Consider the following 19,519-nt stretch of genomic DNA (forward strand, 5'->3'; position numbering starts at 1 on the left):
CGTGATACAGAAGTCACTTTTATAGATATTTATTAAACTGACAATGTTTTATGCACTGTATCAAAGGTGTACCATTACTTTAATCAGTGGAACAGTCTGTAGTGAGCTTTTTATGATAAACCAAACAGTGTGCTTGGGATTAAAATGCCGGAACTATCAAGCATGTCAGTCTGTAGCTTGATTTAATCTAATAAAATGTCAAACATTTCTTTTTGTTCTTCTTAACCTTCTGATCTAGATAGAGGAGGTCTTAAGGTGGTAGTGTCAGTAGACTAGGTACAGATATTTTATGTTTTAGATTTGAGTAATCCACTTAACCTGCGGATTGAAGAGCTAGCACTATAAAAGTTCTGCTATATTTTATGACTGAAGCCTTAAAATACCATTAAGCTATCAAAATACTGTACTGGAGAGTGGTTGGGCACCACAACAGGGAAGTGTTCACAGCACCAAGTGTTCATGGCCTGACAGAGTCCAAGAAGCATTTGGACAACACTCTCAGGCACGTTCTTGGGGTTGTCCTGTGCAGGGCTGGGAGTTGGACTTTGATGATCCTTGTGGGTCCCTTCCAACTCAAGATGTTCTGTGACTCTCTTATATCACTGACTAAGCTATAGAAAATGAAATCAGATTATTAAGGCCCTGACAGATGGTTGCATTGGGAACAACTCCAAAGTGTTGTCTGGACTTGACAGAACTTTAAGGGTATGTCCTAAAGAACTTGGGCCTAGGAATGAATTTGAAATGATCTGCAATTACAGTTGAGACTAAAGGATATTCCAGGACGTAATTAGAGAACGATAACTCTTTTGTTGCATCTTACTAAATGGCTGCTCCCTAAAGATTAAAAAAAAAAAAAATACACCTCAACAGATGCTCTTTTTAACTTGTGCTGCTCGATTTTTTCCCCCTGACTATCTGCAGGGATGCAATCTTTGTCCAGCTATCACAGTGTACCTTTGATTTGGCTGCACAGTATCTCATCTCTCCTGCTATGTGTAGTTACCTACCCCACAGTGGATTTACCACATTTTGTTTAGATGATGAATGCAAGTACTGTAAACAACACAATTAAAATTAATGTAGCAATTACTTTAGCTCCATCTATGCAGAATTTTTTCTTAAACTCTTTCTAGTCTATGCTGCAACTGCCCCAGTTGCATTCCCATAAGTGTATCAGTGCAAAGAAAACCAAAGCCATTCTTAAAATCCTTTTTTTCTCCACAAATTGGAATTGTGAAAGCAGTGTGTCTGAAAGAAAATACTCTAGCTGGATGAAAGTCTTTATGCCTGAGTCAGTAAGCCAAAGTCTCAAATTACTAAATTGAGCAATAACTTTAAGCCTTCAATTTGTGGCTACATATGCCAGCATAAAAAGATTGTAACGTAAGTTGCTAGACTATCTATCCCACAAGCATATAAATGAGGAAATAATTAATTCTCTCACTACCCCACACTATGTTTTATTCAAGTCAACTCTCAACATTACTGCCACTTTTCAACCTTGGTATTTAAAGCACAGAGAATGTTATATTGATGATCATTGTATGAAGAGTGAGATGTTGGCATAGCAATTATTTTTTTGTTCTGTACTTTGACTTGTAAAATGTAACAGAATTTGATAATTTTGAGCCCCGTTCACAAATGTTTAAAGTGGTAGAGACACTTTCATCATTTCCTGTTGATGACTTTAGAACTTTTGGCACAAACCTTAGAATATTTCAGTGTGTGACAAAAAAAACCAGACAGCAAAACCAAACAAAACCCTCCACCACCACTTTCCCGTAAGCAATTCCCAGGCTTTGCAAGTGTATTTGTTACTTAAAGCTTTTCAGAGAAGTTCTTCCAGATACAAGTATCCAGAGAGAACTATTTCTGCCCATTAATTAAAATTTGGCAAATCTTAAATCTTTACTGTAAACACATAAAAATTAGATTTAGCCTAACCTTTTCTGCTGAATTTTAATTGTAGGCCAGCCGTACATAAAGCAGGCATGCACATTTGAATGCCTAATTCTTAATTTTGTCCTCCTGCTAAAGTGAGCTTTTTTTTTTTTTTGCTTTATGTAGAGGGGAAGGAGTAAATGAGGAAGAGAAGCACTAACAGGGCTTTTTCTGCTGTTTCTGGGAGACAGCCTGGTATTCTGAGAATTCTTGAACATAATTTTTGACTTGCTTCATTTGTGTTATTCAGTAGTGAGGATTAAAATTACCAACATCCCAACATGAGACTCATCCTAAGCATACCAAGTGATTAGGCTTTCTCCTAAACCACAAAGTTGTTCACGGTTCCCTTCTGCAATAAATTATGATTTATAATGTAGACTCTGCAGTAAATATTTTAGAAACTCAGTTTTTAAAAATGAGCTGTTCAACTGCAGTATCCAAAGCAAATAAAATAGCTACCTTTTGAGCTAACTGTACCTGAAGCAGAAGATGCTTTTATGAATGCATTACAATATTTCATCCTTTTACAAAAGCCAGGTGCTTTTGAAAAACAAGTAGTTTTGATATCTCCTTTCTTTATTCTTTTTGTGTAAGCAATTCGTTATCACTTGTCTTTTGAAACATTTAGAAACCATGTAATGTACACTAACTTTAGTCAATAGTATATTTTAATAGTATTAAGATTAAAGTATGAGGAGCTATGTAAAGTCTTACTTCTTTGAGCTTGGCTCGTTTAGCAGTTCCACTACAATGTTTTTATAGTTTACATGACAAACTATTTAAGAAGTAGTTTTTAAGGTTAAGCTGCAAATTGTGTTCAAACTTTTTAGGGTTAAACTGTGGAATTACACAGTGCTACATGTAAAAAAATGGTTGCAAATGATTATTAGATGCAATCCTGATCTTTGCGCATTATGTAGATAGTACTTTTTTTGATGCAAGACATATATAGCATCTTCTTCTCTTGGTTAAACCTGAGTATTTTTTTACTGATTTTGATAGATTTTCTAAGCAGCGTGATGTCATACAGTCTGTCTCCTTTCCTTTTTTCAGTCCCCAGGATTTAGAACAGCTGCTGTATGAACACGTGCTAGTCCTACATTCAGTGAGAAATTCTGCTTCAGTATTAAAGCAATTTAAATGTAAATTGAGAGAGGTGTGCTATCTCATGAAGGACTTGTGTGTTCAATATATGGTTTCTAAATGCATGTTAGAAGTATGGTGTTTCAAAAGTACTTACCTGATCCCCCTTGTACAATATTTTATCATTCATTACAAATTTCTAGCAAGCACCGTGGCAGCATTTCAAAGGAGAAACTCCTTCTAAAATGCTATTAAGTCATTGCACTTGTCCTTCTTCAAACTCACTTCTGTGATGATGCCCATGGAAAAATCAATAGTAATTGAGCAGCTGGTGCAACTGCTCTCAGAATCTCGTTGTTACCTTGCTCTACCCACGTCTTTCTTTATCCACTCTTTTCATCTCGTGCTCAGTCTTCAAGCTCCTATGAGAGTGGCTGTCTCTTTGTTAAATTTTTATAAAACTGTGATATCAAAGTGTTGCTTTTAGCAGTGCTAATAAGCCCATATAAATTAATTTTCACTGCCAAAGCAGAGAAATGTGATAGCCCTGATGGAGTTTATAAGAATCTTTCCTTAGACTTCAAGGTGGTTTTTTTTAGGCTGGAACTTCTGTTTGGCAATAGAGTAGTAAATACATTTTCTCATTTTGAATTGGATGGTTGATGTTTGGAATTCTGAAATAACTTGGGGTGTATTTTGCAAACTTGCATTTAGTTTTTCCTATAATCTTTGGTGTAAAATGTAATTATATTTGTGGTTATGATAAATGTTATGCGGTTATGCTAAAGGCTATGATGTAGCCTTTCTGTTGGCACAGAGCTTGAAGATTTGGTGAAAAGGTCTGCCAACCAAACAAATGGTCTTCTCTTTGTCCTATGAAATTCTATTCAAGTCTCATTTTATTTAGATAAAATACTTGAAAATTGTCATGTTTGTGTGGTCATTTTTGTTCCACTGTAGTGTTTTGTGATACACCACATTAAAAAATAGCCTAAGGATTTTTAATCCTGTGTTTACACAAACAGCAAAGCAAGACCAGTGACGCTGACATGGCACACTACCCCTGCAAGCCTGGGAGCTGCTGAAACTGCTTTAGCAACACCTGTGTTCAGCCCCCAGGAACTCTCCAGGTCCCTGAGACTGACTGGCTGACAGCTTCCAGACCACTTCCCTGCCACCTGTTTCTCCCCCTTCGGGAAGAAATACATGAGTTACATGCTCTTCACCTTCAAAAATGTGAAATGAGAGGCTGAAAGAGTGAACCAAGTTTCCCTTCTCTGAATGCCTGGTTCCAGCATTGGCCTTGTTAGCTTTACTGTCCTCTGAGAATATGTAATGGATTGGAAGCTCTTCAATGAAAAAAAAAGCTACATGAAGAGGTGCCAGACCGGGCCCCTTTCAGCCATTTTCAGATCCATAGTTTTGTTGCATCAGCTGATACTTTGTCCTTTTTCTCCTTCACTTGAACTAGAGACTTCTTTGGTGGCAGATGCAGTGGGTCTGTTTGCTCGAAGATTTACTGAAGACTGCGAATGGGCAGATCTTGAATATTTTACGGAAGGACACTCATGAGCCACAGCAGCTTGAGAGAGGCAGCAGCTGTCACGTCTTTGTTTCTTCTGGACTTCTAAACACGCTGGGAGCTAACTGTTAGAGCCAGAGTACAGAGACAGCTTCTCCCCTGTCTTTCTGTGTTTCTGCTGGCATGTTTGATTGCAATTCAGAATAGAAAAAATACTACAGTGTGGCCCACCAAATTTCCGAAGCATAAAAGGCTAATGCCTGTTGTAGTGCTAAAAGATGAAAGACCTTGTGGATACTGTATGAAGGTGGCAGGCATTCGTATAGTTTATTGTATCATGTGGTTTAAGTATGGAATTGCTTTCTGGGTTAGTTTTGACCCTGTCACTTCTCTCCTTGCATTCTTCCAGAGATGGGTTTCTTGCTATCACATTAAATATAAGCTGTTTGCCATCACCTGAAGGGCTTTCATTAACTATCCCCATTCTATCATCTTTCATTTTATTTTGATAATGTGATGGTTATATTTACATTAGCCATTTGCTAAATTTTCATTACCTCTGTGTTGATTCTAGGTTTTGTGTCAAGTTTACTTGTGTTTGTTCAAAGCCACATCATAGCTTTGTCTCATAATCCTTAAAATTCTCCCTTTTCTTTGGCTTGAGATTCATTTCATTTGGAGTCTGGTCCTGTTACAGAAACAAGTTTTTTACTCTTTTTATTTCATTTACCTCACTATATCATGTCTGTGTCATATATAGTCCTTTATTGGGCTCATAGGCTGTAAACTTTTTTAATGAAAGCAGATATCACTACTTTGTTCAGTGACTTACACAGTACAGTCTGCATATTCCTAAAATTCCCAGATGTTATGATAATGTGCATAATACTTCAAGCAATGTGCCTACAACTTTTATATTATTAGTCGTTAAAGATGATACGATGTTCTAATATATCCATACTCCATCAAAATGAAACAAAGTTAATTCGGTGTTGTAGTTCGCTGATTACAAAATGGAGTCTGCTTCGCCATTATCTCGAGCATGGAGTTAAAAAGCCTTGATGCCACAGCTAGGCTGCTGCGGAAGCCGAGCTACTTGGAGAAGCTCCAGGAGGCACCTAACAAGTCAGTAAAGGCAGGCAGACTAGCAAAAAAAGATAAAAAGTTGTTACAATCAAAAAATGTGAGAAGGAGTTACTCTCCCAAATAAGGTATGCCAGGCAGATCTTCTTTGGAAACTGGGAAACCAGCCAATGGACACTCAGGGCCCATCTTGGTACCAGGCAACCTTTTCTTGGATACTGGTGAACTGGCCAGTGGGCATCAGGGGGCTACCATGGGGAGGGTATTTAGGGCTGTGCCCGGGGACTGTGGGGGGCTGTTTGAGGACTGCTGCAGGAGCGGCTGCCACACTGTTACCCTGCCGCTTTGGCTCCTTCCTTGGAGGATACAAGGCAACCCGGGAAGAAGCCCTGCAGAGATCTACCTGCTTCCAAGCCAGCAGCACTTCATGGTCCTGGTAACTCCTGTCCTGTGCTTTTAACAGTTACCCTTAGCTTTTCCTACTTTTCTGTCTTCCTTCTTTCTCTTTGCTCCTTTGTGTCACAAAATAAAGTTGAACTATCGTTTTGGGATCCAGCATCTGGACTCATTTGTGCCTTAATCTCGCTTATGGGAATGTTTTAGAACCTGGTTCTCCTCTGCATCTAAGCGGATTGGAACAGATGTATAGAAGAATCAATGAAATGTACAATTTTGCCTTTTCTGCACAGCAATAACTTGAGCTTTTTAGTTCACCCCACACAGACCCTCATTTCTCCCTACCTAAACCCATTCGGATCTCATCTTCAACATCTCAACAGTACCACCCTATCCCCAATTTCTCTCAGATTGCCTGAGGGCACCATCTTATCTCCTTATACTCTCAATGCTCTCTCTCATCCCGACTTACGTTTGTTTAATGCTCCAGTTTTGGACAAGAGGCAGCATGTTCTGCAGCTGATGCAAGCTATACATGTGCTAATTTCCAGAAATATATATATATAAATACATGGCAATTGGTGATGTTACCTTCTAATTTCAAATGATGGAAGAAGCTTTTGTGCTTTTCTTGGTGTTATGGGCACTAGTGGGATCATTATTGATTTCCATGAAGATTCTGATAGCTTTCAGGCACTTGCTCTCATCTGATTTAGTTTCTAGTCTTGAGGGATGTTAGATAGGGATTGACAGATGATAAAATACCATATATTAAACTTTTTAGCAAACTTTACTGAAGATCATTCTTTCAAGTTTTTTTTGAGATCCAGCTGTTAAAGGTAATATGAACTGCTGATTGGTTAAGAAGAGTGTAGATTTTTTCTTGGGTTTGTAGACTAAAGCCTGAAACGATCCAGTATTTGGAGTAATGCAGGTGATTTTGCATCTGAAAACACATTAATCTACAGCACTGACATCTGTGGTGCTCTCATGCTCTCATTCAGTGCCTTTCTTGAAGAATATAAATATTAGATCTGCATAGTATCTGCATGTTTATATTTTAAAACATAGAGATGACAGAAAGATGCAAAATTATGCAGAATCCTTAGTGTGAAGAATCTAGGCTTTTGTTTGTGTATATAACTAAACATGTGAAGCGTGTCCATTTGCTTTTAGATGAGTACCTACTTTATGGTTCCTTCTTTAGGTAACTCTGGTCACAGAGGAGAGCATGGGCAAGATGTTTAGCATGTGGAGTCAGCTGATTCGGCAGTGTCATTGTTACCTCACAAAAGCTCAAAATCAGGGTTGCCTTACCAAAATTTTATAGGAAAAAGGAATGAAAATGGAGGCCACCAAGGCCACATCTCTCCTGTTTGAACAGACCAGACTGCACTGGTGAGATTAGGATGAAAGTGGTCTTTTTCCTCCCCTTCATGAGGTGATCTTTAAGAGAAACTATGGAGAGGAATCAGTGCAAGACTCCTGCTGGTAGGGTCTCTTGCTGAATGGGATCTGAACAAAGCCATAGTAAGCCTGGGATGCAGCTTGATACGTAAGTTCATCAGGGTAGCTGTGGGAGATCAGCTCCAAGGAAACAAAAATATTTCATTGCAGGTCTTCCCCAGGTTTCCCCAAATCCTTTTCACATGAATCCATAGCCTGATTCCCTTTGATTTTCTGCAGCTCTATACCCCTTGCATTCTTCTATTTCTTCTGTGTATAAGGCTGGTGGGGCAGCAGTTAACTGTGTTGAAAAGCCAATATAGAAATAGATGCTTTGAGATAGTCCCAAGAAGTTGAATATAAGGTACTGGGCAGCTCCTGCCCTGTCTAATTATATCTGCATATACAACATAGCAAGCCTTAATCCCCTAACCTGCTGTGCCTGGCATATTTGGATCCCAGCGTGTGCTTTTTGGAGTGAAAGGTCTGGCAGGGAGCAGTCTGGATGGGATGACTCATGCACAAAAGAGAGCTCCTAGAAGGTTCACTGTGCTACCAGCTGCAGCCTGGTGCTAACACCGCTGTCTGTCCCCCTGACAAAAACCAACATGTGCTCTTTCCAGCTGCACAACCGGATAAGCTTCTGCTGTCGTGTCCATGAGCAGAGATGCTCTGTCCGCCCTGCCTTTATGCAGCTCGATCTGCTGATTGCCTCCAGGTTAAGGTGAGAGGCTGGGGAGCGTAGCAGCTGGAAAGTACTTTGAAGTAAGGTGCAGTTGGTTTGTGCCAGTACAAATGTCAGGCATTGTGTGGCCCCATTCATTGTTGGTCTACATGTAAGGGGTAGATGTTTAAGAATCTGCTAAGGAGAACTATTAAGATGGGACCATGGTAATTCCTTTGTTCACATGCATTTGTCTTGCTGGCACAGAAGGGAACTGTTTACACCCACCTACACAAGCACAGGTGCTTCAAGCGCATTTTTACATTATTTTCTTTAATTAAAAGTTAAACTGATGTCTGCTTTATTACATGCTTTTGAAGAATTTTACCTCCTTGTTTAAGAATTTTACTTTAGATCTACTCTGTTTCTGAAGTAATTTCTAATTTTTTATTATTTTCTCATTCATGGAAATTCATTTTTCGTGGCAGTCTTCTAATACAGATGGATATTGGCCATTTATTTCTTTTTCATGTGTTCAAAGAGTATGGGTAGTGAAGATATTTACACAGAGAGGGAGATGGCACAATTTGTCAGGGAAATAATCTCTGAAGAATTGGGAATTTGTGTGTATTGACGTAGAAGGATTTCAACAATTCATGAGGAGAGCTTGCAGGCCCTATGTTCTTCTTTTTACCTGCCAATTTACAGTGCTGTAGCTCTGGATGAATTCATCTAGGAAAGAGTGTTTAACAGAATAACTGAAATATTGTTTGTCTCTTTTAGGCTGTGAAGCATGTTACAGAACCGTACAACAAGTGGATGAAGGGGAAAGGAAGAAGTGCCCTTGTTAGCTAGGATAGCAACATGGGAAATACAACCACCAAATTCCGGAAAGCTCTTATAAATGGAGATGAAAACTTGGCCTGCCAAATCTATGAGAGCAACCCTCAACTAAAAGAAACTCTTGACCCAAATACTTCTTATGGAGAAACGTACCAGCACAATACTCCGCTCCATTATGCTGCCAGGCATGGAATGAACCGTATACTGGGGTAAGTAGGGTTTGAAGTTTTGCTTGGGTGTGAATAACTGACCTAACAAATGCAAGTGTCAAGTAGGTTATAAACACCTGATGTGTGTGTGCATAGATGTGCACATATATGTGCATATGTATGTGTGTCTTGCACCACAGAGTTTGTAACATGTTCAAGTAGTAATAGAAAACATGCAAATCAATCTATAATCACAGACTGGTATAACAGTCTTCAGTTTTATTTTTAGCATCTGTTCCTTTCTTGTAGCATTAGTCTTAAGCAGTTTTAGCTTGCTTCCTGAAAACTCATATATCACAGTTCTTTGAAAATAATGACTATTCCATCATTCTTGTTGTGTTTTCCTGTCTTAAAATAATCTGTTTGCAAGACCAGATGGATACCATACTGGTTGTGACTACTTCTAGCTGTCACAATATATATTTATTCTTGTGTTATTCAGGCAGCTTTTACTTTTCGTGTTGGACAATAACAGTGAACATTAATATCTTGATAATGAATAAGTTCATTATTACCATAGTCAACATGGACAGCAATCCCTAATGTTAGATGGTGCCATTCTTCTGTATTTTTGTTAGTGCTCTAAGATCAGTTAAAGATTAGCATCTTACTCATGTCCAGACATTGCAGACACAAGCTATTATCATCTACTGTTTTGTGAAGCTAGTACCAAGCAAACACTGCTAAGCCTCTTCTTCAGTAGGCACTAAGTTAGAAAGAATTTCATAAATATTCTCTTCCTTTTATTGGGAAACAGAACAGAAATAACTACTGAACTGTGTTATTGATAATATTCTCTTCATCTCTGTGTTTATATCTACTGATGGGCCTGTGGTATTCATAGTGTTAGTTTCATACCTCATATGCTGTAACTTTACTTGCTATCTGGCCTCCCACCATACATTTTTCCTCAGTGTTTTAGATTCACCTAACAGGTTTTCATGCTTTAGAACTCTTTCTTACCTTGATTTCTGCTAATTTTAATCTGTTTGCATTTTCAGAGAAATTTACAATTATGAGATGTCCATATATTTATCTCTTCATTAAACATTTTAAATATATATCACCTAAGGAGTCTTTCTGCTGTGCCTTTTGCAATCGGACATGTCTATCTCGTATTGGCCTTTTTAGTCACCAGCGTGCTTGTAACAAATGTGGATAGAGCCTTTCCCAAATCTTCGTTCATGAAGCCCAGCCATGATGATGATGAAACATTTTAAATACTGGAGAATCTGTAGCTACACTAACTACAAGCTCTAGCTGTTATTTGTATGCATACCATATAATTCAATTTTTCTTTAAAGGCTGAAATTTATATTATTGTAAGTGGATACAAACTGACATGTTTACAGTTTACTGTGTGAGATTTTGTTAAAATAGAGTAGTGTGGTGCAGTTATTAATCCACCTTTTGCATAATAAAATACATTGAGTGAGATATTGTGGGGTGTTTAGAAATAACCTATCTGGCAATGCTGAGGCAAAGGGACAAACTCCCTGTTCCCACATGTATGGCGGGTGGTGACTGTCCAAAGACGCGGTGAAAGCACAGACACCAAGTTTGCAGTGAAATGGAGCTGGGGACATCCTGGTATAGTGATCTCAGAAGGGACGAAACAAGAAACTGGAGAAGACATGAAAGGGTCATGAAGCAAAACTCCTGACTTGGACAAACTTGGTGTAATCCAGCATGAAGAATACTGGCAGAAACTTAAGCCAACAGAACTTTCTCAATGATTTCAAGCTGCACAGTTGTTATGCAGCGTCTGAGTCATCTGGTTGCTTTGCCTTTCATCCAGCATTTACATACCAGAAACTGGATCAAGATGTAAAAATTTGAATATTTGCAGTTAATTTCTTTTCACAAGACTTAGCAAGAATGTGTTAAAAAATGCTAGGATTATTTCTTGATCATTTTTCTTGAGTATCATAGAAAACTTAAGTACACTAGGAATGTTGAAATAAAAAACGGGAAACAGTTAGACATTCCATTAATGTATAACTTCTGTTTGGTCTGCAGCCCTAAATAATGCTTACCTGACATATCAGTTTGTTTTAGAAGAGCATTTAATGTTTAAAAACCAAAAATCGCTGGCCACAGCTAATGAGCACAAACAAAAATTTTCAAAGCACTTGATCTCTGGTTGTCTCAGTAAGCTCATCAGAGAGAGGAGCCCCCTGCTCCAAGGCTGTCACAGGATAACCCTCCACCCCATCTCCTGGCCGTGACACCTGTCAGGAGGAGTTGACAAAAGGGCACTGTACTGGGTTTATGTGACAAGGTTTTGATAGCAGGGGGCTGCAAGGGTGGCTTCTGTGAGAAGAGATCAGGAGCTGCCCCATGCCGGACACAAATGGCTCCAGCCAGCTCCAAACCAGCCCCACCACTGGCCAGAGCTGAGACTGTCAGTGATGGTGATGGCACCTCTGTGATTACATATTTAAGAAAGGATGAAAAATGCTCTGCAGCAGCTGTGAGGGAGGAGTGAAAAAAAATGTGAGAGAGACAGCCCTACAGACACCAGACCAGAGAAGGAGGGGGAGGAGGTGCTGGATGCACTGGAGCAGAGATTCCCCTGCAGCCTGTGGTACAGACCAGGGTGAAGCAGAATGTCCCCCTGCAGCCCGTGGAGGTTGATGGTGGAGCAGAGATCCACCTGCAGTCCCCGGAAGAGCCTGTACCAGAGCAAGTGGATGTGCCCTGAAGGAGCCTGCAGCCCATGAAGAGCCCATGCTGAAGCAGGTTCCAGGCAGGAGCTGCATAGCCTGTGGAGAGGAGCCCACACAGAAGCAGGATTTCTGGCAGGACCCTGTGGGGGACCCACACTGAAGCAGTGTGTTTCTGAAAGGACTGTATCCTGTGGAAAGAATCCACACGGGAGCAGTTCATGAAGAACTGCAGCCTGTGGGAAGGACCCACGTTGGAGCAGTTCTGAAAGAGCTGTATCCTGTGGGTGGGACCCCCACTCTGGAGCAGCAGCAGAAACAGCAGAGATGAAACATCATGAACAGATCACAACCATCATTCCCCATCCACCACTGCTTGGTGGGGAAGGAGGTAAAAGAGAGTTGAGTGCAGGAGTGCAGTTGAGCCCAGTGGAAAAGGGCTTTCAGTTTTGTTTTTATTTCTCGCTATCCAACTCTTCTATTAATTGGCAATAAATTAAATTAATTTCCCCAAGCTGAGTCTATTTTGCCCATGACAATAGTTGGTGAACCATGTCCTTGCTCTTGTTCCTTGCTTTTTTGTTGTATTTTCTCCCTGTGTCCTGTTGAGGAGGGGAGTGAAAGAGTGGGTGGGTCGGCATCTGGCAGCCAATGGAGGTTAATCTACTACAGAGATCAAGGTAGTTTGGGGAGGGACATGCTTGGGATAACAGAGCAAGGGCTAGGAGGGGCTGATGACAATAATAAAAGATATGTAGCACTCAAAGGTGAATTTTGAGAGCTTTGTACAGCGTAAAAATTGGTCTTATTCCACTGCAAACATCTATCATGTTTCCTTATGAATTAAGGTCTTGACAGAAGATTCATATTCAAGAGGATAGTTCAAATTTCATTCCTTAAATGTTTGTAAAGATATTACAGAGAAAGCACAAACAGGAAACATGTTTTCTCTAGAAAATGCAGTCTTTAGATGATCAAGGACATCCAGTGCTCTCGGGCTTTTTTTTGCCTAAGGTACTTTTTAGACCATCTGACTGCTCAGGTAGAAAGAATTGCTATCACTGTGGAAAGTTATTCACTAGGGTTTGACTGTTGGTGAACCACTCCTGAGATACAAGAGAACAGACTTTTCCAGCAAGTGGCTGAGATGGAGTGACTGGAAATCACGAGGACCTACTTGACGTTGAAAGGAAAAAAACCTACTTAGATAAACTGTCATTTCACAATATATGTGGTGTGACTTTTGGTGTTGCAGCTTTGCTGGGAAGCTTTTTGGATCAGTGACAGATTTTCTTCATTGTGTGTTTCATACTGCTACATCTGAGCACTTTGTGAGTATTCAAGCCAAAAGTGAATGATTGTAGCAGTTGCTGCTGGTCTTGGGCTGAAGAGGAGGGGGGAGGAGGTGATAGAAACACGGGGCTGTCGGGAGACAGGACAGGGTTGTGAACCTGATTTTTTTCTAGAACAAGAAAAGCAAGGGTTTCCAGTTACAGAGATCCTGGAAATTGAGGCAAATGCTGAAACTAAGAAAAAAACCCACCCCACCCCTTCTTTTAACGTTCTTGGTGTCTGCCATTGCCATTTAGTTATAGGAGTAAAGGAACTCTGGCAATGAAGGCATAGCTAAGCTAGCCAGGGAGAAACACTGGTAAATGGGCCCAGGATTTGTTTATAGGAAGTATTTCTTGTTTCATTGCTGTAATTTGGGAAGTATTTTTCACTTAAGTAGAGTGACAGAACATCAAAATAATGGTGGTTTCCTCTAGGCTGATATTATATATTTATATATAAATATGCATCTCTTGGAATTTCAGCTACAGTCCTTTTTGGGCTGTTTAAGAGGTTTCAGAAATGACTGATCTAAGCAATTGTAATGCAATGAAAAAAAGTGTATTGAGATTACCAATATGTTATATAGGGTGAATTTGCCAGAAAACTTGTTGACATCAGAGGGAATGTTGCATTCGTCACAGCACATTCGGGACTGTATCTTCCCGTGCCAGGTTTTGTTGGCTTTTATTCTTTTTGCAGTCGAGTTGAAAACTAGTTTTGGATGAATTGGAGGGACATGTGTGTAGATTATTTTTCAGAACAAGATTTCTTCGAAGTTGAGAGGATATTAGAAGATTTTTGTGCTGCAAAAATATATGTTAAGGAGAAGTACTGGAGAAAACCCTGGTAACTTCTTTGCAGATCATCTGGCTTTAGAGAGGTCCCGTGGTTGCTTATTTTCAGATAAGGCTGAAGCTGCTCTAAATTTCAGATATTATTTTTTCTGGAGATGGAAATAAAAAAGAGGCTACTTCACTGTTTTGACTGGCAGAAGTTCTGCGAATATTTCAATTTGAGATCCAAATTGACCTAAATCATTCGTGCTAAAATCTTCAGAAAGGTGCTGCAAATCATATTCTTTCTTTATCAAATTTCTGAACATCTATTCAACACTTTGCCAGTAAGTCTGATGTTCCCTTTTAAATTACTTTCTGTAACTGTACTTCTGATATAAATGTGAGTAAAAGAAAAATAGTAAGGTTCTTAGAAGCTCTTTGTCTAATAAGGACAAATGGGAAAAATATGGAGGTATTAACCAAAACAACAGGATTCCAGGGTAAGGAAATTTTTATGAAATGTATGGATGTTTTCAGTAGGTTGTTCAGAAAACCTGAAGGAGTCTTTGAGTCTTTTTTTTTGTTCTTCATGGTAACTCCTTGAATGACTAAATTTTCTTGGAGTTCTCCAGGCAATTTTAAAACTCGTTTGGGAAAAAAGATTATGGAGGCATAATAGTTGACTAAACTTCTTTCCTAAAAGTAGTTTTTAAAAGTTTTGACTTCTGAATTTAGTATAAAAGATAGCTACCTAACTATATTCCCTTTCTCCCACATAACAAAATAATTCTGTCCTGTTTTAATAACTTAAAATTTATGATGCATTATAATATTTTATCTGAATAGTTTATTAGAATGTCAATTTCTAGATTATTCACTTTGAACAACAAAAAGCAAGCTTCTTTTTAATTATCAACAATTACACAGATAAATATTTAAAATATATTATTATGTATGTGTGCATTGGAAATATTCATGCTAGGCCCCCTTTATAGTCAGTGTGGGCCTAGGTAATAATCTAGTCAGAATGATTAGTGAAGGCAACAGCACAATTCACGTATCGTGAAGTTGACCATAAAATATTTTAAATTACTTGTGTACCAGAAGTGCCTGTTTCTTCCCATTGATTTTAAAGGGAATTTAAGAGAACTGGATCAGCCACAGTTGTCTGCACTATAGGTTGCCAGAGCTGCAAAGATGAATCTTATCCTACATTATACTAAATGTGTAAAATCAAATAGTAAGCACCTGCAAAGCTGTAAATTGAACTCTTTGGCAGTTTTACAATATGAGACATGAATGCTACTTGTGGGAGATACTGCTTGTGATATAGTGAGAGACAATAAAATTAAGAAGCCTTTAAAACTGAGCAGGTTTTTACTGTGACTGAATCCCCACTGGAGAAAACTGCCAAAGACAGAAAACAGAGGGGACACTTGGAGGAGCAGCTACAGACAGGGAATAGCAGCAGTAGCATTTGCTAGGTTCCTCAAAGGCTGCCACCCACTTGGGCACTGTCTTCTAAAGTACAGTAAGGCAGGTTGAAAAACTCAGACCCTTACTTGACTGACTTCCTTGGGGTTTTTCCTGAAGGCTCAAAATCTCACTTAAAAGCCGTCCTCCCTGACTAGGTGTGTGTAGCTTCCCAAGGTATCTTCACTGGTGCTCCTCATGACTTCCTCACAAAATACAAAACAGCGGCTAGACTTTATCCTAATAGTCTGACCAACGAGCAAAGCTCATCCAGTCAATGCTATGTTTTCAGTTCTTAAAACTGGCCTTTTTTCTATCTGATTTCTGGTTATTTTAACCTTAGTAGGTTGAAGATATGTGATGCCTGTGGAATTTGTTGCTCACAACACACACAGCCTTGCTCTCCAGTTACAGCTACTACTGTTGAGTATGTTGAGTTATTGCCTCTTCTTGCTGCAAGGTATTTCTGCACTGTTAGGAAATTGTTCTTATTTTTCTCTCCTTGTGGAAATCAGACACTGCGAATAAAATTGCTTTGTTAGTGGTGGTGAGATGTGATAGATTAGTGCAGAACACTATTAAAGATTGCTTATTCTGTGTTGTCTGTTCTCCTTAGTAGAGCCTTTGTGAACATTTTACCACGGGCAAAGTAAAATTTTATTTGGGTTATACTGGAGTACAGCTTTGGTCCTTCACAGCTGAGATGACCAAATCTTTATTTAAACTAATTTTGTTGCCAGGTAGAGTTTGTGACTCTGTCGAGTTGATTGGTAACTACTGAATCATTGTGTCAAATGGCTTAACTTCACCCTAGGGTTAGAGTCACACGTGGCTTCCTTACCAGAGAGATTTGTTGGCTCAGTAGTTACTGGAATAATGACTGAGAGACTTACAGTTTCTGATAAACAGAAGTAAATTCATCAGAAATAACTCATTAACTTTTATACCTAAATGCAAAATCCAAGCAGAATATTCAGTGACATTGTATATTGACCCAGTTTTTCTTTTTGTCAAAATTCAGACTGTGGATGATTTGATTATTTAAATTTGCAAATTTTTTTCAATTTAACATAATAAAGTTATGTCATTGAGACATTTAAGGAAAATAAAAATTAGTGTCATTAAAGATCAAGCAACATACAAATTGAGACAATTTTACTGGAGGGAGAGATAGAGGAAGATGAGATAATTTCTGTAACATTCATAGCTTTTAAGAAATAGAAGTGATGCAAAACTTGTTAGTATTTGCTGTGGAATTTCATAATTATTGCTGTATAAATAATATCAACACTAGATGTCATACACTGCCAAGTAATTTACAAGCTGATACTTAGATAGTGGTCCCACTCAGAAATAGAAATCTGTGTGTTTAAAAGGTGAAGATGAATGCACTCATTAGTAGTTTCGTGTTTATTATTTCATCTGACATTTTTTTGAGACCAGTTTAAAAATAATAGTCTCACAGTTATGTGAGAAGAGGATTCAGCATGGATGGTCTTTTCGGAAAAAAATGGGATTTAGAGAGAAGGCTGGAAGGCTGACACCCATGTTCAGGAATTGGTTCTAGCTGTAAAGAAATGTATATAAGAAAGGACCAGAGACAGAGATGTAAATCACATGGATTTTACTTTACAGAGGGCTGTCACAAAAGCTGCTGGTAAGCAGCCAGGTCCAGTGGAAGCCACTTCTAATTTGGCACTCAGCTCTATTTCTTTTGAAATCTCACTCAGAATATTGAAATAAAATCCAGAAGTGGCATGGGATCCTGGAAACAGTATTATGACTGTCCAGGGGAAGGCCAAACTCAAGTAGCTCATAAATAAATCAATAGATTTCTGGTTGCAAGTAACTTACAGATGTTATTGATACATTTTTGCATCAGGAATTGTTTAATTCTGTGTTTAATGCTGCTGTTCATCCTAACAGACGTAGGAACTATATATAAAGCATGATTTTTTTTTTTAGCCCATGGTAAAACAAATGTAAGGATTAGCCAAGTTTTGTGTTCCTTACTTTTGGTGTACACTATCTCTGGATCTGTGCTCCACAATTCAGTTGTATCTCCTTGCCACTCCTGCACATTGTGCCTCTTGCTTTTTTGTGTTGTACAAAGCCAAAGATTGCTATCTCTGTACAGAAGGTCATACTTAATCATATTTGCTGACACAAAACCACTAAACCGGAGAAACTTTTCAACCCGTTTGCATCTCTCTAGTAAAGAGAATACAAAGTTCTTTATTGATGCATATTTGTGTGAGACCTTTCTTAGGTGTATTTTAGCTGATGGGCTACTACGTTGACATGAAACAGTCCAGAAATGGAACTCAGATGCAGATGCTGACCTACTTTTAATCACTTTAATAGTCTTTTGGAAATGAGCTATTTGGAGAAACCATAGGTGAAATTATAGCAATACAGTGAAAAAGATGGTAAGGCTTTTTAGAGCCAGTATAGGAGAGAGTGAAGACAGTGCTTGCATTCTAGGTAATATTTTTGAATGGAACGTTACGTCAAGTCCGTAAGTGAAATTGGCCCAGAAGAGCACATGTTGAGAGAGTCAAAAGATTTCCATTTAAACCTGAGATTTCTCTGAGTAAAAGATGTGATTCATATGTTGCCGTAGTTTGGACTTGCTTCTCAGATTGGTGGTTTTCTCTGAAAATCTGCAGAAATTGAGTACTAGGAAATTATTTGACCTATTTGGGCAGGTGTACCATACTTGGTAGGAGTCATATGAATGGGAACAAATGGAGGCATTTCTATTTAAGAAAAATACAGAATTGGAGGCCGGAGTGGATTACTCGACGTAAGGGACCTTGGAATGTCTGTGAAGATTTCAAATTTCAGAAGGAAGAATTAACTCTTCACAGACTTCCATCAGCAGTGGTGACAGTATCATTGACAGCCTCCTGGATGCTTCCTTTGCTCTTAGTCCAAATTATCACTGGTATAACCTTGCACCTTACTACAACAGGATACTCCTAGTGTTTGTGGGAATTTTGGTAGTGTTAATAACAGTTCTTAGGCAAGGGGCCAACTGAATTAAGGCTTACAAAAAATCAGGATAATAGTATGTGGGTTTTCTTTCATAGTCTTTGTTTTACAGTAGGAATAGTCATTCTCTCCTGTCCAGGTTTTTACTGATGCAGGAGATTCCTAGGCTGTAAGAAAGACTTAAGAACCTCAGTGAAACAGAGAAGAAACTTTAAGTACTAATAAATAATTTTCTAGCACTATATAACAAATAAAAATATCAATAATTATGTTTACTCGATGTGGCTTTCAACATCAGGTAAATAATATACTCTTCACAAAATTATTTAAACCATTAATGACTAAAAAGATTTCTTCAAGTGCTTGCTAGTACTGTGGTTGTTTTGTTATACTACATTTGGGAGAAAAGTACTTTGAGTTAGTGAAATAATCAGCATTATTCAATGTTTAATGCATTAATATTGTCCTACTGTGTTGGAAGCTGAATATTCAATAATTGTATGAATTAATTCATTGCATATGAGTTTTAAATTATTGGGTAACAGGACTTGGCTCTTCTGTTTGTTGTTATAACTCACCGCTTACCTATACTTCTCTTAACGCTCTTAAAATACTATTCTTAATTCTCATACTTCTCTTAAGGCTATGAGCTTTAGGTTTATACCTTCACTGGAGTTTGCAGTGTAACTTTCTTTAGCAAGCTGTACTTAAAGGTCTATCCAACCCAAGGAACAGAGGGGATGCTGTGAAAGGGAACCCTGTGCAGATTATTCTGCATTATTGCTGCAGCTCACCTTTTTCTAGTACCTTACTTGTCTTGCTTAAAGCAACAGTGTAATTTTCTGTGTAGCACATAAGTGCTTTGCATTCAAAAATCAGTACATTTCACTGTTTTTGTTCATTCAGACATGCTTTAGTCTCCAGCTGTCAGAACTACCTTTATAATCTCATTTTACACTAGTTTTTATTTTGGTTTTATTTTTCCACACATAGGTACATTTTCATATGGTTTTATGTGCATATATATATATATAGCACTGAATCACAGAATGGTTTGAGTTGGAAGGAACCTTAAAGATCAC

The 19,519-nt window shown here is 38.5% G+C and overlaps 1 protein-coding gene across 3 annotated transcripts in view; it reads left to right on the top strand.

Annotated features, from left to right (window-relative positions):
• ANKIB1 (ankyrin repeat and IBR domain containing 1) overlaps window positions 1–19,519 on the top strand; it is an 85,278-nt gene that overhangs the window by 21,706 nt on the left and 44,053 nt on the right. For all 3 annotated transcript variants that reach the window (XM_027749143.2, XM_027749148.2, XM_027749146.2), the window contains exon 2: window positions 8,925–9,193. In XM_027749143.2, the coding sequence (XP_027604944.1) occupies window positions 9,006–9,193 (188 nt within the window). In that variant the 5' untranslated portion in view covers window positions 8,925–9,005. The remainder of the gene's footprint in view (window positions 1–8,924; window positions 9,194–19,519) is intronic.

The sequence above is a fragment of the Pipra filicauda genome, unplaced genomic scaffold (assembly GCF_003945595.2).
Source record: "Pipra filicauda isolate LSUMZ 115617 unplaced genomic scaffold, ASM394559v2 scaffold105_size2325265_pilon, whole genome shotgun sequence".
NCBI classification, from domain to species: domain Eukaryota; kingdom Metazoa; phylum Chordata; class Aves; order Passeriformes; family Pipridae; genus Pipra; species Pipra filicauda.